The 23312-nt window shown below is 55.0% G+C and overlaps 1 protein-coding gene, 1 long non-coding RNA gene and 1 other non-coding gene across 3 annotated transcripts in view; 2 read left to right on the top strand and 1 right to left on the bottom strand.

Annotated features, from left to right (window-relative positions):
• Positions 1-20018, top strand: part of TRIM27 (tripartite motif containing 27) — a 66131-nt gene extending 46113 nt beyond the window's left edge. The window contains 11 exon segments of the mRNA XM_054722305.1: positions 3099-3153; positions 3155-3215; positions 3350-3382; positions 6231-6257; positions 10691-10730; positions 10732-10958; positions 10961-10990; positions 10993-11034; positions 11037-11069; positions 11072-11158; positions 19969-20018. Of these exon segments, the coding sequence (XP_054578280.1) occupies positions 3099-3153; positions 3155-3215; positions 3350-3382; positions 6231-6257; positions 10691-10730; positions 10732-10958; positions 10961-10990; positions 10993-11034; positions 11037-11069; positions 11072-11158; positions 19969-20018 (685 nt within the window).
• Positions 16012-18847, bottom strand: LOC129150463 (uncharacterized). The gene is made up of 3 exons (XR_008557220.1): positions 18728-18847; positions 16503-16558; positions 16012-16259 (listed from the first exon to the last, which is right to left on the bottom strand). It is a non-coding gene; the product is annotated as an uncharacterized LOC129150463 (long non-coding RNA).
• Positions 20019-21180: 1162 nt separating the features above from the next.
• Positions 21181-21284, top strand: TRNAL-CAA (transfer RNA leucine (anticodon CAA)). Its single transcript has 2 exons — positions 21181-21218; positions 21239-21284. It is a non-coding gene; the product is annotated as a tRNA-Leu (tRNA).
• Positions 21285-23312: the final 2028 nt, after the last annotated feature.

Here is a 23312-nt window from a genome sequence, read left to right as displayed (position 1 = left end):
GCCAGTTGCTGGCCTGCTGAGGACTGGACACAGTACGCAACTGCAGGTTCTCTGCCCTCCGCTTTGGCCAGGGAAAGAGGAGCCGGATTCTCACTCCAGAGATGGCGTGGGGGCCAGACCTCACCCACACCACGTGCATCAGTCCTGGTCATCCTGCCGCTGATGGGCAACTCCTGCCAGTCAGGGGAAAGGAGCTGGTTAGGGAAAAGGGGTCACTTTTCATTTTTTAAAGTCTTAATTTATATTTTAACCTCAAACTTATTATCAGTGTCTCAGATACAACTTAAGTCTTTAACAGCCCCCTGAAACAAAACAAAAGTATACTTTTTTTTAAAGCTCTTTCACTTCTGGTGGTCAGTCCCCCCCACCCCCAGTCTCCAGTTTTATCCTTAGAGTCCACAAACTTCATCAGACCACCCGTGCTCATGGACCTGGCCTCTCCAGAGGGAAGCCGAGGGCTCGGCTCCAGATGAGCTGTGCCAGTACATCCAATGCCCGTGCCGCCCCAAACAGCACTGTGGAGGCATTCGTCCCTGTCATGCCACGGCACTGGAGCAGTACCCACTGTGAGCATCCACATTGGGCCGAGGATTCTTGGCCTGGCCTTCTCTAAGAGGACATTGGGCACAATCTTGTACAATTGAGCAACTTGCTTAAACCTGGGGTCATGAGGCAGATGTTTCAGAACAAACTCTCGCTGACACGTGTACTGTGGACCAGTCCTTCTCAGCACTGCGTGACCACAGCCTGGGACAGCCCGCCCTGAGCTGAGTGTGTTCCAGATGTAGTCTCGTAACCTCTCATCTGACACACCTTTGCCAACTTCCTTCTGAAGATGTGTCAGCCTGACAAGCACTGTCGGATTTGCCAGTCCATGTAGGGGCCCTGCCAGCCCATTCATAGCTGCTGCCAAGGACAGGCAGGGGTCGGAAAGGGCGCTGCTGACCAAGCGGCTGGTATGGGCACTGACATGGCCACCTTCCTGCTCACTGTGAATGGTGAGGTACGAGTGCATGAGCTCAGTAAACTGAGCATCGGCATAGCCTGACATGGTGGAACTGTGGGACCAGTCCCGCCAGAGTCAGTGGTCCAGTACTGGCTGCACTGCGTTGGGACGTGGGTGCAGACGGTGGGAAAGTTGTCCAGCGGGTGACCACCCGGGAAGGTAAAGGCCACTCCTTTGGGAGCCAAGATCCCTGCTCCTCTTTGGGATTTCTCAGTTACCAGCAGCCAAAGTAAGCCCTCCGGCGGGGTCTCCCCACCCTTAGCCTGGGCAGCAGTTTCTGACATTCAGGGATACCGTAGCCATGGAAACGGGTGCTCTAGAAGGAGAAGAGTTAAGAATGTACAACTCATCAGGATCAAGAACTGATGTTTCGTGTACCAATGCTCTCATGCCACCACACATCCTGTCCGCAGTGAGGTGGCCCACCACTGTCTTCCCACGCTGCTGCCTGAAGCCTTCGCCCTGGCCGGCTCCTCAGGCATCAGCTCAGCCAACACGTCTTTCAAATCCGCGGAGGAGGCGCTAGCTTGCCGGGCAGCACAAGACAGGATGCATTCAGATAAGCTGCGGCTCATCAGGCAGGTGGTAGCCGTGCGGAAAGGCTTAGTATCCTGGTCTTTCTGCTTAGATATCAGGAAATTTTCAGTCCTGAGTCGTTAAGTTTTGCTAGTTTTAAGGGTCAAAAGCCTTCTATTGGCTTCCTGTTTACACATTTCTGGGATCCTCAAGTCCATCTTGGCTCCGATGAGCTGGTGGCGCAGTGAGTAAAGCCACTGGCGGGAGACCTCTGGGATCTGACGAGGCGGAGGGGAGCGAGCTGCGGCAGGAGCGAGAGCCTCCACCACTAGCAGATGCCGCGCTGACGGGTGAACAAGGTTGAAAGGGGAAACCCAAAGTTTCACTGGCTTCAGGCTTAAACACAATTTAAAAATTTCCACCTTACGAGAAACGTGCCCAGGACGGTGTGGTGGCTCCAGTGTGCATCAGATTCTCGAGTTGCTTTCTGTTCGCCTTTGTGCCATCTCGAAGGTGTGGTCCTGAGTCTCCTCGGCCAGGAAAGCTGGAGTGCCAGCCAGCAGGAAGAGTTGCATCACACTTCTTCTTCAGCAGACTCATTATGTTAACACAAGATGCTTCTTAACCTCTCGGCTGGAACCCTGTCTCAGGGTCACATCCAGGCTGGGCAGCCAGGAGCCCAGCAGCGTCTGGGAGATGGGGGCGGAGGGGTAGCTCTGGGTAGGCAGTCAGCAGTCAGCTTGGCCACAGACCCTGGAAGGTGTGCTAATTGGGCTGAGAGCCCCATCTGTCCGAGTGTCATTCTCACCGTATTTGGGAACCTGAGATTCTGGGTCATTGCCACGGTGAATGTCTAGGTCTTGGTCATGGACTCCAGTGTTTTCTGGCCTTCAGCTTATGCAATAACCCTTTTGAAAAGCCCTGGGCTTTATGCTTTGGGGCAATGGTCGGCAAACTCATTAGTCAACAGAGCCAAATATCAACAGTACAACGATTGAAATTTCTTTTGAGAGCCAAATTTTTTTTAAAAAATATATTTTATTGATTTTTTACAGAGAGGAAGAGAGAGGGATAGAGAGCCAGAAACATCGACGAGAGAGAAACATCAATCAGCTGCCCCTTGCACACCCCCTACTGGGGACGCGCCCACAACCAAGGTACATGCCCCCGACCGGAATCGAACCCGGGACCCTTGAGTCCGCAGGCCGACGCTCTATCCACTGAGCCAAACCGGTTTCGGCGAGAGCCAAATTTTTTAAACTTAAACTATATAGGTAAGTACATTGTTAGGAACTTAATTAGAGTACTCCTAAGCTGGCCTTTGCTAAAAACTCAAGGAGCCAAAGAGCCGCATGTGGCTCGCGAGCCGCAGTTTGCTGACCACTGCTTTGGGGGATAAAAAAATGAGTAAGGCATCTCCCTTCTCTGGTCCCCGGGTCGTCATCCTGGAGGGGCTGCGAAAGGCAGCTGTGGACCCTTGGGAGCCAGTCCAGCCCAGGCCCTGCCCCGCCCCGGGAAGGCCATGGGGTTGGGAAAGGGATTCACTCTTTTTTATTTTTTTATTTTTTTTTAACAGGGCTGAAAGAATTAGGGTCCCTGAGCCTTGGATCACACCTCCCGATCTGCAAGAGAAAAATCGATATTTTTGCCCAAAAATGTCTGTTCCTGACGGAGAGTCTGAAGCAGTTCACAGGTGATGTGCAGCGGCCTGTGAGCAGGGGGGGGTTGGGGGGGGGGTGCTGTGCTCTGGGTATCTGTTCCCTGGCAGGTCCCTTTTCTAGCCCAATAGTGGGATACAAACTGATTATCTTCTTTTTTTCCCCTTAGAAAAAATGCAGTCAGACATGGAGAAGATCCAAGGTAAATTTTACACCTACTGGCGTAGATGAGAAGTTTCCTGGGAAAATGAACACCTGCATTGAAAGTGTGGGGAAATAGGGCAGGGGCGATAGATACTCACTGGCCGGCCAGCTGGCCTGATATTTTGTACCTTCCTTTTTGCTTTGTTAATTTTTTTCAATTACTATCCTCTTGTTTCACTTTGAAGTCTTTTAACAATATTCACTTGGTTCCCAATCTATACAGATGAAGGAGAAAAATAGGCAATCCAAAATTAATCCAGAATTAGTGTGATTGGTTTTATTTTTATTCTTGAGTTGAGAGAGTGAACAGAAACTATCCTCGTTAACATTTCACCTGGCCTGGTAGTTGTAATTTACAGAGCCTACTGTGCTGGGGTTATTGTTCTGGCATTAAGAAGGGTTCAGCAATCTGGAGAAAGGCTGTGTGTAGATTAAATAGGAGTCCAGAGACAAAAGATAATTTTGAAAGGCATTGGGGGTCAGAGGAGCTTTAGCTAAAGTAGTTAAGTTCTCTTTGTCTCAGGACCCCTTGCTTTTTATTAACACAATTTGTCCTAAGGCAAGGTGGAGATACACTTCAAAGGGTAGGGTTTCCTACAGAAACATTGTCAGATTGGGGAATAGCCTACAGCTGTTCAGGTGTTTGGCCAGTAGAAGGCAATAACATGTAGATTAAGATGCCCTGAGCTGTCTGGCAGCAAACAATCAATTTAATGCATCCCTTTCAAGTTTGGGGAAAAGCCTTTAGCCATTCCCAACAGGTGATAACATATGTGACTCAGCCCTTGTTGAATCTCCAAGTTCCATCAACCTTTTGATGAAACTCTTGCAATTATGACATGCTGGAATTGGCTTCGGGGACTACTGCTGTGGGCCTAGCTGTGGACCACTTGAGGGAAGTGGTGAGGAGTGAGTCAGAGGTGGTGGTACCTGGGCCCTGGCCCCGAGCGCCTTTAGGATCTGCACCCACTGTATGGGCATAGCTCAGAGGTGTTGCAGGTTTCAGTCTGCCACAAAAAAGTGAGACACACAGGATTTTGGTTTCCCAGTGCATATGAAAGTTATTTTACATGATACTGTCTATGAAGTGTATAATTGCATTATGTCTAAACAAAGCAAAACCAAAAAAGCCAGTGTATAGACCTTACTTAATTTAAAAATACTTTATGGTTAAAAAATGCTCACTATGGTCCAGCTGGTGTGGATCAGTGGTTGAGCGTCGACCTATGAACCAGGGAGTCACAGTTCAAATCTCTGTCAGGGTATATGCCCAGGGTGGGGCTCAACCCCCAATAGGGGAGGGGGGTGCAGGAGGAAGCTGATCAGTGATTCTCTCTCATCATTGATGTTTCTATCTCCCTCTCCCTTCCTCTATGAAATCAATAAAAATATATGTATTTTTAAAAAAACTCACCATCATCTGAGCCCTCAGGCAGTCGTAATCCTTTTGCTGGCGGAGGGTCTTACCTTCGGTTCATAGAGAAGCCACAATATCTGCAAAGCGCAGTAAATCAAGGTGTGTTTGTGATCTCCTCATCGGTAAGGAAAAGAATAGTTCCTGCCTCACAAGGTTGTAAAGATTAAATTAGATCGCCATTTCTAAAGCCTTTAGAATGAAGCCTGACTCATAATGAACCCTATATTTATGTTTATTGGATAAAATAAAGTGTTCTAGATATTTAAGGAAAACTTTCAAGTATAAAATTTTTCCTCACATTCAGTTAGGAGCTGTCTATATATACAGGGTGTCCCCCCAAAAATGTGTACAAACTTTAACAGCTGACAGCTCAATTTTGAAAATTAACTGTATTTTAATAAACACTGCCTTGATAATTATTCAAAGTGTGTATATACATTTTGGGGGACACCCTATATTAAATGCCAGAATTCCTAGGCAGTCTGGTGGAATCTGAAGTCCTTATATACAGGTAAACTTTTTAATTATTGCAAATTACAATCCCCCATAATCTCTGATAATTTCCTGTTATGTATGTTGACTGTTCATTTGCATTGTATCTTTTCAGATACATACTCTTGGTATCTGCCAACAGAGATTTGGAGGAAAGTTACATGTTCAGAGCAAAACACATGGAGAGGGATGTCACTGAACGCAGTGGACACCACCAGAGCCGTCAGTTCAGACATGACCTTCCTCTCTGCTTTCATTTACTTCTCTTGCCACTTGAAAGGCTTCGTGTGCGCATACTTGTGTAAACACTTCGTCAACTCTACAGTGCCTTTATTTTCTTTTTTAGATATATTTTTATTGACTTCAGAGAGAGAGGGAGAGAGAAACATCAATGAAGAGAGAGAGTCATTGATCATGCCTCCTGCACATCCCACACTGGGAATCAAGCCTGAAACCTGGGCCTGTGCCCTGACCGGCAATTGAACCCTGACCTCCTGGTTCATAGGCTGATGCTCAACCGCTGAGCCTGCCGGTCGGGCTGAAGTGCCTTTTAGTGAATGGTCTCATTTGTCCCAGTGTGGCCCTAGGTGTCTCAGGCCACCAGCCCCTAGAACAGCTGTGGCTCCAGGAAGCCCCAGTGTGTGTGCTGTGGGCTCCGCCCCTTGCAAGCCGAGCTGCACACTGAGGTGGGATCTAGAATGGGATTGTGGCTCAGTTTGACCCAGTGGCTACCATTGCCTGGCACGTGGGCATCCGGTCCCTCTCCCCTGAACGCTGGATGGCGGAGTCATGTTGTATGAAAAAATCAGTGCATGACCGGCCACAGGGTTTCTCGGGGGAAACGCTGCTCTCCGCAGCCCTAACCAAAGCCCAGTCTGTGGTGCCTCCTGGAAATACCCCTCTGACTCCCATAACTTCTTTTCTTTTGTTCTTCCAGAATTAAGAGAGGCTCAGTTATACTCAGGTAGGTGTCGGGAGAAACATGAGGCGGAGTATGAACCCTCAGGAAGGGGACCATGATTGAGTTTTAGAAATTGCTTACTTGGGTTCCTTGAGGTTACATGTGTAACAATGACCCACAACAACCCTTAGAAAAAGCATGGCCTGTATCTGTGTTTGCGAGGCTTTTGCCTCCTGCAGTGACTCAGCGGAAGGAAGCAACGGGCCTTTGGGCTGGAGGAAGTCGGCTCAGGTGCTGTGAAGGGTCATAGAGTGCCGTCCCCGAAAAGAAGCAACAACCATCCTTCTTAAAAGAGTGATTTGAGTCCAACTCTCTGAGTGCTGGGGAGCTTAAGGACCGAGTCACCCCATCCCTGGGCCGCACCGTCACCTCATGTTCCGGGACTGAGTGGATCTGTGTCGGGCAGAGGCACCAGGTCTGCCCCGTGCCTTCCACGGTCGCAGGCCTGGCTGTTGCGGGGGAGCCTCTATGCGGGGAGAGGACTCCGCGTGAACAGGCCCGCGTCACTGCCGTGCGCGGCGCCCAGATCCTTGTGTAGCTCTCTCCTCTGCTCATCGCATGTCTCTGCTCCCTCTGCGCCCGTTCCGCTAGCCGTGCGGGGCTGGAGAGGACGGGAGCACGGCGGGACGGGGTGTGCCCAGGCGGGATGGGGTGGGGTGTGCCCAGGCGGGACGGGGTGTGCCCAGGCGGGACGGGGTGTGCCCAGGCGGGATGGGGTGGGGTGTGCCCAGGCGGGACGGGGTGTGCCCAGGCGGGACGGGGTGTGCCCAGGCGGGACGGGGTGTGCCCAGGAGGGACGGGGTGTGCCCAGGCGGGACGGGGGGGACGGGGTGTGCCCAGGCGGGACGGGGTGTGCCCAGGCGGGACGGGGTGTGCCCAGGAGGGACGGGGTGTGCCCAGGCGGGACGGGGTGTGCCCAGGAGGGACGGGGGGGACGGGGTGTGCCCAGGCGGGACGGGGTGTGCCCAGGCGGGACGGGGTGTGCCCAGGAGGGACGGGGTGTGCCCAGGCGGGACGGGGTGTGCCCAGGCGGGATGGGGTGTGCCCAGGCGGGACGGGGTGTGCCCAGGCGGGAGGGGGTGTGCCCAGGAGGGACGGGGGGACGGGGTGTGCCCAGGCGGGATGGGGTGTGCCCAGGCGGGACGGGGTGTGCCCAGGCGGGACGGGGTGTGCCCAGGAGGGACGGGGTGTGCCCAGGCGGGACGGGGTGTGCCCAGGAGGGACGGGGTGTGCCCAGGCGGGATGGGGTGTGCCCAGGAGGGACGGGGTGTGCCCAGGCGGGACGGGGTGTGCCCAGGAGGGACGGGGTGTGCCCAGGCGGGATGGGGTGTGCCCAGGAGGGACGGGGTGTGCCCAGGCGGGATGGGGTGTGCCCAGGAGGGACGGGGTGTGCCCAGGCGGGATGGGGTGTGCCCAGGAGGGACGGGGGGACGGGGTGTGCCCAGGCGGGACGGGGTGTGCCCAGGAGGGACGGGGTGTGCCCAGGAGGGACGGGGTGTGCCCAGGCGGGACGGGGTGTGCCCAGGAGGGACGGGGGGACGGGGTGTGCCCAGGCGGGACGGGGTGTGCCCAGGAGGGACGGGGTGTGCCCAGGCGGGATGGGGTGTGCCCAGGAGGGATGGGGGGACGGGGTGTGCCCAGGCGGGACGGGGTGTGCCCAGGCGGGACGGGGTGTGCCCAGGAGGGACGGGGGGACGGGGTGTGCCCAGGCGGGACGGGGTGTGCCCAGGAGGGACGGGGTGTGCCCAGGCGGGATGGGGTGTGCCCAGGAGGGACGGGGGGACGGGGTGTGCCCAGGCGGGACGGGGTGTGCCCAGGCGGGATGGGGTGTGCCCAGGAGGGACGGGGGGACGGGGTGTGCCCAGGCGGGACGGGGTGTGCCCAGGAGGGACGGGGTGTGCCCAGGCGGGACGGGGTGTGCCCAGGCGGGACGGGGTGTGCCCAGGAGGGACGGGGTGTGCCCAGGCGGGACGGGGTGTGCCCAGGCGGGACGGGGGGACGGGGTGTGCCCAGGCGGGACGGGGTGTGCCCAGGAGGGACGGGGTGTGCCCAGGCGGGACGGGGTGTGCCGAGGCGGGACGGGGTGTGCCCAGGCGGGACGGGGTGTGCCCAGGCGGGACGGGGTGTGCCCAGGCGGGACGGGGTGTGCCCAGGCGGGACGGGGGGACGGGGTGTGCCCAGGCGGGACGGGGGGACGGGGTGTGCCCAGGCGGGGTGGGGTGTGCCCAGGCGGGACGGGGTGTGCCCAGGCGGGATGGGGTGGGGTGTGCCCAGGCGGGATGGGGTGGGGTGTGCCCAGGCGGGATGGGGTGGGGTGTGCCCAGGCGGGACGGGGTGTGCCCAGGCGGGACGGGGTGTGCCCAGGAGGGACGGGGTGTGCCCAGGCGGGACGGGGTGTGCCCAGGAGGGACGGGGTGTGCCCAGGAGGGACGGGGTGTGCCCAGGCGGGACGGGGTGTGCCCAGGAGGGACGGGGTGTGCCCAGGCGGGATGGGGTGTGCCCAGGAGGGACGGGGTGTGCCCAGGCGGGATGGGGTGTGCCCAGGAGGGACGGGGGGACGGGGTGTGCCCAGGCGGGACGGGGTGTGCCCAGGAGGGACGGGGTGTGCCCAGGAGGGACGGGGTGTGCCCAGGCGGGACGGGGTGTGCCCAGGAGGGACGGGGGGACGGGGTGTGCCCAGGCGGGACGGGGTGTGCCCAGGAGGGACGGGGTGTGCCCAGGCGGGATGGGGTGTGCCCAGGAGGGATGGGGGGACGGGGTGTGCCCAGGCGGGACGGGGTGTGCCCAGGCGGGACGGGGTGTGCCCAGGAGGGACGGGGGGACGGGGTGTGCCCAGGCGGGACGGGGTGTGCCCAGGAGGGACGGGGTGTGCCCAGGCGGGATGGGGTGTGCCCAGGAGGGACGGGGGGACGGGGTGTGCCCAGGCGGGACGGGGTGTGCCCAGGCGGGATGGGGTGTGCCCAGGAGGGACGGGGGGACGGGGTGTGCCCAGGCGGGACGGGGTGTGCCCAGGAGGGACGGGGTGTGCCCAGGCGGGACGGGGTGTGCCCAGGCGGGATGGGGTGTGCCCAGGAGGGACGGGGTGTGCCCAGGCGGGACGGGGTGTGCCCAGGCGGGACGGGGGGACGGGGTGTGCCCAGGCGGGACGGGGTGTGCCCAGGAGGGACGGGGTGTGCCCAGGCGGGACGGGGTGTGCCGAGGCGGGACGGGGTGTGCCCAGGCGGGACGGGGTGTGCCCAGGCGGGATGGGGTGTGCCCAGGCGGGACAGGGGGACGGGGTGTGCCCAGGCGGGACGGGGGGACGGGGTGTGCCCAGGCGGGGTGGGGTGTGCCCAGGCGGGACGGGGTGTGCCCAGGCGGGATGGGGTGGGGTGTGCCCAGGCGGGATGGGGTGGGGTGTGCCCAGGCGGGATGGGGTGGGGTGTGCCCAGGCGGGATGGGGTGGGGTGTGCCCAGGCGGGACGGGGTGTGCCCAGGCGGGATGGGGTGGGGTGTGCCCAGGCGGGACGGGGTGTGCCCAGGCGGGACGGGGTGTGCCCAGGCGGGGTGGGGTGTGCCCAGGCGGGACGGGGTGTGCCCAGGCGGGACGGGGTGTGCCCAGGCGGGATGGGGTGGGGTGTGCCCAGGCGGGACGGGATGTGCCGAGGCGGGATGGGGTGGGGTGTGCCCAGGAGGGACGGGGGGACGGGGTGTGCCCAGGCGGGACGGGGTGTGCCCAGGCGGGACGGGGTGTGCCCAGGCGGGACGGGGTGTGCCCAGGCGCAGAAAGAAGTGGTGGCTGTGGACAGGTTGGTCGCACCAAGAGCTGACCATCTGGGGTCGTGGCCACCTCTGCTGAGTTCCTGCCACGAACCGTGGGCTCCGTGGGGCCCGCCTGTGCTGTGGTTTGGAAGGATGGGCTTTGGGAGTCCCCGGGACAAGACGTGACGGCCCGTGAGAAGCTGCACAGCGCTTGTGGGGCAGGGGTGCGGGATGGGCGAGGCAGGCGGCGGGGGAAGCGGGGCGGTGTGAGCGGCTCGCTGGTTAGAAACGACGGGGAAGCGGGGCGGTGTGTGGGACACGAGGCGGAGAGGAAGGGCCCGGCCGTGCTAAGGAAAGCTCCGTGGGACGGAGGCCGCATTGAAAGATGGGCCAATGGCTCCGGCTCCCAGGCCTCCCACAGTTCTAAGACCGAGTGCACGTGGGGATCCGTGAATAATGGACATTGTGGCTTAAGATATGAACGAAAGGGCGTAGAGGTAAAGATGCCAATATTTTCAGTGTTTCCTAGCTCACCAAGGTAACCGGCTAATCCAAACAATGTTTTTGAATGTTAAATTCAAGATGCATTTCACCTCGAGGGAGCGCAGCCTGTAGTGGGCGCTCCTCCTCCGTCGGCAGGTGGGAGGGAAGGAGCCCCCGGCCTCCGCTGACTGCCCCTCCCGCTGTCTCTGCAGCGGACGTGACCCTGACCCGGACGGCCGGCCCCAGCCTGGCCCTCGGACAGCCGGCGGCAGGTGCGGCCCAGCTGCCTCCGCAGGCCCTGCCGCCGCGGCCTGGGCTCCCGGGCTTCGTGGCGGGCGGAGGCGGAGGCGGGAGACAAGGCCGGGTGGGCCATCGGTGTCCGTGAGGACTCGGGGTGCAGGAAAGGCGGGGTGACCTCTGCCCCCCAGAACGGGTTCTGGGCAGTGTCCTTGTGGTATGGGAAGGAGTACCGGGCGCTCACCTCCCCATGACTGCCCTCCCCCTGCGGACCCCCTCCAGCGGGTGGGGGTTTTCTTGGACCACGAGCTGGCAGGTCTCCTTCCACCGTCACCTTCTCTCACGCTGCCTTCTGCGGCCTGTGCGGCCCCACTTCAGTCTGAGCGACTCCGGAGGCAAGAGCGCAGCTCCTCTGGCCACCTGCCCCCGCAGTGGGAGTCACGGCATCCCACCGAGGCCTCCCGGTGAGGAGGGGCGCAGGCCGGGGGGCGGTTGGCCAGGCCCCTCCAGGCGGAAGGGATCTCGTTGCCTTGCCGCTTCCTGTCCTTCGCTCCCAGCGGACGCCTCACCCCTGCGCAGCCGGGTGGGCGCCAGGAGGCCCATGTTCTCCCTCCCCGTGAGCAGGAGATGCAACCAGAAGCTTCGAGATTGTCCAGAAATAAAAGCCAGCTTCCGCCCCTCGTGTGTCACGCTGGGTCTGTGTGTGGCTGTTGCCGGGGGGCTGAGCAATAGGGCAGCCTTTTGTCCAGTCCCCCTCGGTGGCTTTGGGGCTGCTGTCACTTCGGCACGGGCCCCCTCAGAGCCTCACGGGGAACCGGCAGGCCGGACTGCGCGGTCCCTTTATTCCGTTTCCTTTGGGCAAAGGCCCCTCCCTGGCGCCCACTCTGCCAGACTTTCCGCCCACTCTGCCAGACTTTCGGCTGCCGGGTCCCGGTGAGTTTTCGGTGATGTGGGCCATGCCCCGCAGTGCCCTCTGCCGCTGTGCTCTGAGGGCTGTGCGTCCTGGTGCCCGACGCCCGGCGCGGAGCGCAGTTCTCTGCTCACCGCCACCCATTGCGCCCGCCTCCCCTCCCGGTCAGGGTGGGACTGACGGCCAGTCACCCGCATCCCGGGAAGGGTTCTGGGGCAGGATTCCGGGGACTCAGTGACCTGTTTGCTCCTGGTTTTCATATCCTTTGGGGGTTGGGGGAAGCGACCTTTAAAGGGCAATTTAAAAAAATATATTTTTATTGATTTCAGAGATGAAGGGAGAGAGAATCATTGATCAGCTGCCTCTTGCACACCCCCTGCTGGGGGCCAAGCACGCAACCTGAGCATGTGCTCTTGCTGGAATCAAACACGGACCCTTCAGTCTGCAGGCCGACACTCCATCCACCGCATCCAACCGGCCCCACAAGGCGGTTCTGATGGGATGAATGGCCACTGCGTCAGAAGACAGCCAGCGGGCTGAGGGGGCACACGGTCAGGGCCCAGGTGGTGCCCCTGCTGGAAGCACAGCTGCCCTTCCGGAACAGGGAGTGTGGGTGCCGTCTGCATTGCCTCCGGGTCTTGGTGACGCTGGGCTCAGAGATGTGGGGGGAGGGGAATGGTAACAGTTCTGGCCAATATCTTACTTCCAACTGCGTGGAAAACTCCTCAGTGCCACCCACGGTGCTGTTAGCCCCACCCGAGGATAGTTTCTCATTGATTTTTAGGGAGAGGGAGGGAGACAGACCGAGAGAAACATCCACGTGAGAGGGGTACGTTGATGGGTTGCCTCCTCCAGCCAGAGCTCTCACCTCAGCTGAGGTGCCTGGCCCTGACCAGAATGGAACCCGGGACCCTGCGCCCGCCCCAGGGCCCACGCTCTGCCCCCCGCAGCGGGATTTGCTGGGGCAGCGCCTCCTTCCTCTGCCTGAGCTCAGGCCGCCGCCACTTCGCCACCAACGTGTCTTCTCTGGGTCACGCAGCCGCGCGGGTGCATCCCAGCGTCCGAGCGTGATTTCCCGCCGAGAGCACCACGCAGGCGGCGGGCGGAGAGGTCTCCGGGGTGGGGGGGGGGGGGGTGGCTCTGTCTGCCTTTGGCTGTGGCCTCAGGAGACCAGTTGCTGTGGTCACACGGAGTCCTGTGCCAGGCAGGGGCTCCCTGGCTGGAGACCAGGAGTTGGTGATGGCCTCATTCAATCATCTGCCAGATTTTAAGGGAAATAATAGAATCAGGCGCAATAGAGAGGGGCTTCCATGCGGCCAGATGAGCTGTGCGGATGCTCTATATCATATCCTATATGGTAAAAGTCTGGTATGCAAATTGTCCCCTCGGGCAGTCGTGAGCCGGGAGATTGGACCCCTCGCTATGACGTGTGCGGACTACCAGTGGACTACCCTGGCGGCGCTGGCAGCGGAGGGTGCTGGCCCTGATGGCCCCGCTGAGAGTGGGACCGTGGGGGGGGGGGATAGTGGACCAGGTGAGTGGGCGGTGCCAGGCGAGGCTGGGGTGTGAGCTGGGGCCCAATCTCTGCAGGCCATCCCGAGGGACCCACCTGTGCATGAACTCGTGCACCCGGCCTCTAGTAAATACATGTGATACCATAAATATATTATATACATGCCTTTCATATATGTATGTATGTATGCGTGTGTGTATATATATGTACACAGTATGAAGTGCTTTATGCATAATACTTATTTACTGTCCATAACAACCTTACAAAGTGGGTGATAGTAAATTATCACCCTATTTTACAGATGAGGAAACGGGTACAGACAGGGAAAGGGGCAGAGCAGGATTCACCTTGCCATGGAACACATTGGTCACATGTCTTGCCCCACCATATGTATATGTGTGTATGTATATGTATGTGTGTGTAATGCTTTTCTGCATGGGAAGGAGAGACGGGGCCTTGGACAGTAACTGTCCTTGACTCAAGGACCTGCAGCGGGAACACTGGGTGGAGAGCGCCAATCGGAGCTGCAGTCCCCGGACGCAGGGCACCTTGCTTGTGGCAGTCCAAGGAAACGGGCCCTGGCGTGGACTCCTGATCCTGGCGTGACGGAGAGCGCCTCGGCCCACGCTCAGGAGCAGCAGCTGCTGGAGTCAACCACGCTTTCCACGTGGATGGGGTGTGTTACCCGTGATTTGTACTAGGAAGACAATGAGAAATGTCTGAAGCGTCTATACCTTAAGATTCCCTTTTATAATATGGACAAAAGGACTGTGGTTGCCAGTGGGGTATGTGGAAGGAAGGGGAGGGGCATAGGTTATTGTGTGTTGGTGTTGGGCCTCAGTTCCGCTGCGAGGCACTGGGCCCCGTGGACGCGGGGCAGTGGGTGAAGACGCGTAGCCCCCGCAGAGGAGAGACTTTGTTGCAGACCAAGTAGCCATTGCGGACAGAGCCCCACAAAGCAGCCGCCCCCCGCCGCTCAGCAACACATTCCGTGCCAACTCGGACAACAGGGGCTTCTTGCCAAACCGTGAGCAGAACCTGGCTAAGGAAGGCACGCCTGCGCAGTGCACGCAGTGAAACTGCTGTGTCACCCCTGCGCACGTGGTCCGGGCACATGGGCGGCGTCTGGTCAGGCTCCCACAGTTATCCTCTGGTTCTTGTGATGGGTTCCTAAGTATTTAAATTTTTAATATTCTAAAACCCTGCCATTTGGGATGAATCTAAATGGACATGTAAATGATTATAAAGTGTACTCACCTGCAGAATTCATTGAATTGGGATTTGGCCTCCTTAAGGCAGCAGCATTTTTTTCTTGGATTTTTTTGGCTCCTCTCTGGTTCTTTCTTCAGGTTAATTACACATTCGGGCTTCGAAGCCTCCTATCTTTTCTTTTTCCCCTTCATTTTATTTTATTTTTCCCATCACCATTTTTCCCCCTGTACCCTCTTCCCTCTGCCTCTTCAGCTGCTCTTGTGTTTTCTAACACTGGCCTAGCGGCCAAGAAAGGCTCCCGCCCTCCCACCCCCAGGCCCAGGAGCAGGGTCAGAGAGTGAACGCCATCCCTGCCCTCCATCATGAGGACTGCAACGAGAACACACATGCATGTGGTGCTGCCTAACACTTAGAGAAAATAGCTGCCCGGTGGTAAATGAGCCACTTCACTGCCTGCAGGGACCCGTCCCAGCCAGGGTGCAGATCCCAGCAAAGGACACACTCACAAGGTCCTTGGTGTGCAGTGGGGTAAGGGTGGGCTGCTCTTCCGAAAAGGAAGATGGTGATTCTTTGACTCAGATATACAATTAACCAGTGTGGGGTGACCCTAGCTGAACTTGGCTCCTGAGCATAGGAGTGGCTTATGTTCGTGAAAAAATTAAAGTGAATTAAGAGGAGAAAAAAAATAACATGAAAAGTGAACAGCAGAAGATGATGGAGGAAGTGAGACTGCAATGGAGATGCCTGGGTCCCATGGAAACCCCAGGCCTACACTGTCCTTTGTCCTGAGGCTGACGCCAGTGCTGGTCCTGAGAAAACCTTACTTGTCAATGTATTTAAATCACTAAACTCCTGCCCCTTCTTTAACTCAGACATTCTCCCCAAGTGAAGTCTGAGGAATAATGAGGAGGCCCAAGCAAACCAGTGTAGATTGTAAGGGAATTGGCTTTGCTGGGATGTTAATGAAGGAGCTTAAATTTCAAACTGCAAACAATACAGTAAGTCCTAACATGGTCAACTTTAAGTGAAACATGACATCTCATCAATGTTATAATAAAACTAGAGGCCCGGTGCACAAAATTCATGCACTGCAGGGGGGTGTCCCTCAGCCCAGCCTGCACCCTCTTTAATATGGGACATCCCTCTCACAATCCAGGACTGCTGGCTCCCAACTGCTCGCCTGCCTGCCTGCCTGATCACCCCCTAACCACTCCCCTGCCAGCCTGATTGACGCCTAACTGCTCCCCTGCCAGCCTGATTGCCCCCAACTTCCCTCTTCTGCTGGCCTGATCTCGCCCCCAACGGCCCTCTCCTGCTGGCTTGATTGCCCCTAACTGCCTTTGTCTACCTCATTGCCCCTAACTGCCCTCCCCTGCCAGCCTTATTGCCCCTAACTGCCTCTGCCTCAGCCCCCACCAAGATGGCTTTGTCTGGAAGGAAGTCAGATGTCCAGAAGATGGCCGGTCAACCTGGTCTAATTAGCATATTACCCTTTTATTAGTATAGGTAGATTATATAGGATAGGATTGCTTAAATGGGGGGGGGGGGCGGGGGAAGAGAGCCTTTTTCAGCAGGAGGAGATGCTCTTGGCATCTCCCTATATCACATAATCCCTATATCTGGACTGATTGCCAGCCATGTGCACTATACTACCAAACCGGTCATTAAAAAATTGAACTTTCTTACTTCTTACACCAAACAGCTGTTGCCCTTAAAACCCCTCCTCAGCCCCCACCTTAGGTTCTGCCTTTGTAGTTCACCCAGATTAGCTTCTGATTGGTCAGTTTCGATTCCAGTCAGCGTCAAAAGCTCCGCCTCCTAGGCATCCATTGGCTCCTGGCACTTCACCCAGATTTGGTTCTGATTGGTCGGTTTCTATGCCAGTCAGCGTCTCTGGGTCTATCTGGGCCTGATCAAAAAGGTGGGGCTGATTAGCAGCCCCCTTGAGGCCTGGAGAGAAACAGAGGCCAGCTGCTGGTGAAGCCTGAGAGAAAGAGGCAACTGCTGATCAATAGCTTCCACAGAGGCTGCAGATCAGACCCTGCCTCTCTCTCTGCAGGCCTCTCAGCAGTCAGTGCTGACTTCTGGTGTTAGGTGGAGTCTTCAGTCCTTACGGACCCTGGCTCTTATATAGATTATATATAGATGTTACCTGAGGATCTGCTGTACTTGAACTTGACAGTGATGCTGCAGTTACATTTCCTTTTTCTGTTTGGAGAATGAAAAAACAATAAAATGAGCCGGAGCTCTCATTCCAGAACTACTTGTGGGTCTTATGCCTCACACTTTTGAAATATTAAAAAAGCAAAGTCCCCACTGGACTGGTCCTAGGGCAACCCAGTGTCCCAGGGAGCTGTGTGCAGCATAACAAGAAGCGATCTGGCCCTAGCTGGTTTGGCTCAGTAGATAGAGTGTCGGCCTTTGAATTGAAAGGTCCCAGGTTCGATTCTGGTCAAGGGCATGTGCGGGTTGCAGGCTCCATTCTCAGTAGGGGACTTGCAGGAGGCAGCCGATCCATGATTCTCTCTCATCATGGATATTTCTATCTCTCTCTCCCTCTCCCTTCCTCTCTGAAATCGATAAAAATATTTTTTTAAAGAGCAGTCTGACTACTGCACGGAACATTACAAACATTGTTTAGTAACATCACAGAGGTAGCCGGCTTTTCTGCACAATAGCAATGCCTTCTGTGATGCCATGGCTCTCCCTCTCTTCTCACAAATACCCATGGCCTTTGTCTCCTTATCTGGGCTACTGCCTGAACTAGTGCTTCCTGGAGGCTATTTTTTTATGTCAGAAATGCTGTTACCTCTCACTTTGAAAAGCCTTTTATTTTTAGCTCAATTTCAAATTTCTCAGATCTGGTTTGTTGGCTTCATTTTGCATTTGAAGTTTGAAATGTAAGTAGGGCATTTGAGGGTAACCTTTTGAGGTACACACACAGATGTATTTGGATAATAGTATGGGATGCAAATGCCAAACCCATTTTGGGGTTTGTGATACACAAAATAATGTAATAGAAAAAGAAAAGAGCCCTAGCCCTGAAGGGTCTGGACTGAAGGGTCCAGGAGCTCGACTGTGGGTCAAGGGCATGTGCCCGAGTTGTAGGCTTGGTCCCCAGTAGGGTGGTGTGCAGGAGGCAGCCGATCCGTGATTCTCTCTCATTGATTTTTCTATCTCTCCCTCTCCCTCTCTGAAAGCAATAAAAAATATTTTTAAAAATAAAATTTATTTTAGTGTAGTGAGGTTTCATATTTTTCAACCAACACATTAAAAAAAACTAAAGAAGTACATAAAAAACTAGTGGCCCAGTGCACGAAATTCATGCATGGCGGGGTGGGGGTGTTGGTCCCTCAGCCTGGCCTGTACCCTCTCCAATCTGGGATCCCTAGGAGGATGTCCAACTGCTGGTTTAGGCCTGATCCCAGGGATTGGGCCTAAACCGGCAGTCGGACATCCCTCTTGCAATCCAGGACTGCTGGCTCCTAACCGCTCACCTGTCTGCCTGCCTGATTGCCTCTAACCACTCTGCCTGCTGGCCTGCTCACCCCCAACTGCCCTCCACCCTGCTCACCCCCCAACTGCCCCTTTGCTGGCCTGCTCGCCCCCAACTGCCCTCTCCTCCTGGCCTGATCACCCCTAACTGCCTCTGCCTCTGCCCCGCCACCATTGCTTTGCCTGGAAGGACGTCTATCTGGAAGTCTCCCAGTCTAATTAGTATATTATCCTTTTTTTATTAGTATAGATGGAGGCCTGGTGCACAGGTGGGGGTCGGCTGGTCTGCTCTAAAGGGGGTCCCAGATCAGTGTGGGGGTCCCCTAAGTGGGGAGGGGCTGACCTGGGCAAGGAGCCTGGGGTGATTTTCAGGCCGGCCATGCCCCCATCAAAGTGGGGGTCTCCACGGAGGGGGCGTGGCCAGCCTGGGTGAGGGGCTGAGGGCCATTTTCAGGCTAGCCACACACCCTTCGGGGTTGGGGGCGTTCCCACTGGGGGGCGTGGCCGGCCTGGGCAAGGGGCTGAGGGCCATTTGGGGGTGGTTTGCAGGCCGGCCAAGCCCCTGTTCTTGTCCAGAAGGTCTCTGGAAGGTCTCCCAGTCTAATTAGCATATTACTCTTTTATTAGTGTAGATAGTAACAGATGCTTTTGATGAGGTTATGGATGACCCCCCACACCACCTTGTATTGCAGCTGCACTTTGGAAATCTTGAAGCACACACAGAAATGAAGAAAATATTCAGTACCATGTCTCATCTTCAACAACAATATATGCCAATCCCATTTTGACTACAGCTTCACCTCAATTTTCACCCACCCCTGTTATTGAAAACTAGAGGCCCGGTGCATGAATTTGTGCACCAGTGGGGTCCCTCGGCCTGACCTGCGGTATTGGGCTGAAACTGGCTCTCCGACATCACCAGAGGGGTCCCAGATTGTAAAAGGGAGCAGGCCAGGCTGAGGGACCCCACCAGTGCATGATCACGGCTGGGGAGGGACCTCAGGAGAGCTCCAGGGCCAGTCTCGCTCAGTCCCAATGGGCCAAACCCCAGCAGCAAGTGAACCTACTGGTTGGAATGTCTGCCTCCTGGTGGTCAGTCCATGTCATAATGAGCTGTTGAACAGCCTTAGCATATCATTAGCATATTACGCTTTGATTGGTTGAACGGATGACCACACAACCGGACACTTAGAATATTAGGCTTTTATTATATAGGATAATTTAGAGGGCTTTTCAAAGTTTCTCTTGTAAATGTTTTCATGAAAAGGATGACCTCTGGCGAGTCCTATTGCACAGTAAATATTGTTAGTGAATAGTAAAATATTTGCATGTTTAATTACATCTGACCTTATCCCAGAAAGGACTTCAAGCTGTTTACAACATAAAGTGAAATAAGGTAACAGGAGTTTAATATGCATAAAGGAACAGGGAAATAAGGGTGGGACAAAAAATGATCAGTAATAAAAGTGAATGTATCACATGATAACTTTATAAGGTCAGTAAATGTGGGCCACAGTTTGGTTTTTAAAGATTGACATTCGACCCTTGTTAATTTTATAGCTCATAGTTTTTATGAGATGGTTAAGGGACTTTATAGGATTCTTGTTAGTAAAAGGAACTTCTGTCTGGATTCTTGGTAAATGGAAACTACCGAAAAAGTTTATCTTTCATATAATGAGCTTAACATATCAATAAGGGAAGATGAACACCTCAATACAAATTAGGTAACAAAAACTCTTTAAACAGGAATATTGAACCTCATTAATAAAGGCGAATAACAATGCCTCACCATTTCACCCGTTTTACTGTTGTTTATAGTATTCTGTGCCGATCAAGTTTGGGATACCTAAATAGCTTCACATTTTTTGGTAAGTAATTGGACTGTATTTATCAAAAGCATTTAAAATTAGATAAACTTTGATGTAGTGATTCCACTTGTAGAAATTTGAGGAAATAATTGTTTGTATTTGAAAATATTTTCCCAAGCAAGAATGCTCTTTAGAGTATTGCTCATGAAAATGAAAAATTAGAAATAACCCAGTTTCAATACCATTTCAATATGGGAAATCTGCAGCACTTTGCAATTAGGAAAAAAAAATGCCACTAGTTATAAATTTGAAGAGGTTACTCTGGCAATGTTGGGAGTAATTTAAAGAAAATACAGTACATTTGAAGCATAATAACCTCTATTTTGTAAAAAGTGCTGTTTGAATTTTCAACTAGACATATAGTCCTTTGTTCTGTGAATTAATTCTGCTGTTATTGGCTTCTGTAAAACACCTTGCTCTAACGATAGGGACCCAACTGTCTGACCTTGCCAGCCGCTGGCTGCCGTCCCTGGCTGCCCCACACCAGGTGCCTTTGTTATCTGCACTCAAGGCTACAGGCTTCCCGCGAGACACCTGCTAAGCACACACAGGGCTCTTTTGAAAACTTGCAAAAGGGACCAGAAGCCCCATATTTAGGAGACAAAGACATTAGAAAAATATGAAAAGGAAAAGCTCCCTCCATGATTTTGCTCAGACTCTGGAAGCAATATTCCTCTGAGCCCGCTAGCGTAATAAAAGACTCCACATTAATTTGGCTTGTTCAGGCGTCTTCTGTTCAGCTCGCTGATTTACAATATAACACATTAATTATTTCTTTTCCATGCAGAAAAGAGCCCTAACCTTGACCTCACTGAAAGAGAAGGGAACACCTTTGTGTTCATAAATACAGAAAATAACCCATCGGGACAAAATCTACTTACAACTCCCAAATCGGTGTTTCTATTCCCGAACTCACGACCCAAAGACGGCAGCAGAAGCCGGGCCGGGCGCCGTCAGCTCCGAGGCCGCTCCCGCTCAGTTCCGGCTCCGCGAGGGGCCGGGCGGGGTCTCTGCGGGGGCGGGGCTGCGCTCAGGCCTCGCCCGCGCCCCGAGAAGCCGTGGCGGTCCCCGGGTCCGTGCGCTGGCCGCTTTCCGAGCCCCAGAAACTTCTCCTGGAGCCGCGAAGCAGCTCTGGGCACAAAAGAAACGTACACAAACGAGAAACACGGGGCCGGAGACTAGGGGTCACGTGTTTTCACTGTTGCTGCTCCTCACTGTGTTCAGAGGAAGAGCCCCGGGAGGCTTCCCTCCCTCCCGCCGGGCACGGGGCGGTCACCCCTCTCGCCGGGGGCAGTCGAAGGCCCTGAAGACGCCCGCGCTCACTTCCATGCAGTCACCGCCTTCTGCTCCCGCCAAGCCTCCTCTCCCCACGGCGGCGGCTCTGTGACGGTCGGCGCCGGCGTGGAGCGCGGCGGGGACGCCAGTCCCGCGTTTACTTTAGTAAGAAGTTCGCGCGTCACTGCCAGTGTCAGGATGGCCGAGTGGTCTAAGGCGCCAGACTCAAGCTCTGCTTCCCTGTTGGGGATTCTGGTCTCCGAATGGAGGCGTGGGTTCGAATCCCACTTCTGACACATACTTTTTCCACCCCCTTATTTCCTAGTAATAGCTGAGCCTAATGCCTTACCAACGCTTAATGTTAAAAAGTGCGTTCAGAAGTTTTCTCAGGAACTGTTAACACCGGGTATTACCGATAACTGGCATTTGGAAGCCGCGAGGCGGGGCAAAGAGGGTTAATAAAGAACCGAGGCTCCGCTGGAGACCGCAGGAGCCGGGCGCCGGGCGGGGCGAGCCTGTGTGTGGCTGTTGCTGCGCTTGGCTGTCCCAGGCCCCCTGCACCCTCCTCCAGGAGTTTACCGCCAGCCGCACCCCCTCTGTCCCTGGCAGTGCCATCGCGAAAGGAGCCCCACACAGGTCCGCTGCTTCTGCGCTTTCAAAATACATGAAACTAGTTCTCAAACATTTCCTTTGTGATTTTTGCACGTTCACATTCTATTGGCATCTGAAATTATTGCTTTGTCTCCGCAGTCAAAATTCAGTACCATTTTAACTTCTGTATAAAATTTGAAAGCTATACCTTCCTCCAAATGCAACCACCATCCATATTTTAGTGTATATCTTACTGTTCTATTTTCTCTGCATTTGTATGTATTAAAAAATATTTTGTTTTTTACAGAATTGCAGTCATACCAAACATATGGTTCTCTGACAAAGTTTTCACTTGATGTATCCTAGGCTTTCTCCATGGGACACATTCTTTTTCCTTATGTTGTAGGCAGTGGGAAGGGCACCTGGTGTCTGACGGGTGGAGTCAGACCAAACCTGGATTCAGCAACCTCAGTACTTGGGTTCTGGCTAGGAAAGAATTTTGAGCCCAAACCCAAACTGTTAGGGGACATTTATTGGGTAAATCCCAGAGGTAGAAAAATAATTCCTAGAAGAAATGGGCTGAGGAAAACAGACAGAGGAAGGACCCTTGGAGCTTGCGAGTGAAGAAGCTAATGGTGACTCGCAGCGGTGTAGGGGGAGGGAAGGGAAAGGCGCCGAGTGCTCCCTGGAGGGAGAGCTCGCTGGGTCCTCTGTCCTAAGGGATCTAAGGGGGGAGATTTAGGGGTGGTCCCAGGGGAAGATCTCCATAGAATACTTAGCAGTTTTCAGAGTTGTGGTCACCACTGACTGGCCAGCACCAGGGCCAATGAGCTGGTCCTGAGTCGGTGGCTGGCTTTGTTGCTCTCCTGGAGCTGAAATACAACCACAGCCTAGATGTTATCTCTAGGGAGGAAAGGTCAGGGGTCCACACTGCATGGCCAGTGATAGGCTGTGGGGGTAAGGTTCCACCCTCTATTTGTCCGTTGCTAGGCACCTGGGGCTTTCCATCCTGTTGACCTTCTGTACCTGGCCCATCATTCTTGCTCTGCTCATTTCTGTCTAACTGCCTCCTCGACTCACCCCCTCAAGGATCTTGGCTCTGGATTCTTTCAGAGAAAGGGGATGCAGGGTCTTTTCTATAGCTGCTTCCTGCTGAAGAGGGGCGAAGCTTTCCTTCGTATCCGGTAGGAACATCAATAACAAGAGAGAATCATTGATTGGCTGCCTCCTGCATGCCCCCCACTGGGGATTGAGCCCACAACCCAGGCATGTGCCCTGACTGGGAATCGAACCTGGGACCCTCAGTCCACAGGCCAATGCTCTACCCACAAAGCCAAACCAGCTAGAGCTTGGCAATTCTTAATGAGTCATGGCAATACGTTTCTTTGCATTAATTCAATAAGACCAGTTTCCAATTGTGATTTTATTAACCAAGACTTTGGCTGGACTGTCATGTCTGAGAGAGACATGTCTAAATTATGGATGTCTCCAGAAGCCTTAAAAAAATGAAGACTAACTTTGAAGCCAATAAGAGCCCCTTGGAGAAAGCCTGGTGCCTTGCTTGGTTCACGGCAGTCTCTCCAGGTGAGGAACGAAGGTTGCTTTCCTGAGAGGTGACAAGGAAGGATCCTCAAGAATGAGGAATGCCCAAGCCTACAGGCATCGCAGGAAACCCGATGGCAGCTGGGGCTCAGCTTCTTTGTCCTGGGGGCGAATTAAGGCTCAATTGTGAG

The sequence above is a fragment of the Eptesicus fuscus genome, chromosome 10, assembly GCF_027574615.1.
Source record: "Eptesicus fuscus isolate TK198812 chromosome 10, DD_ASM_mEF_20220401, whole genome shotgun sequence".
In the NCBI taxonomy this organism is placed as follows: domain Eukaryota; kingdom Metazoa; phylum Chordata; class Mammalia; order Chiroptera; family Vespertilionidae; genus Eptesicus; species Eptesicus fuscus.
The sequence above is the reverse complement of the archived record's forward strand: the minus strand, read 5'-3'. Positions and strand labels throughout refer to the sequence as shown.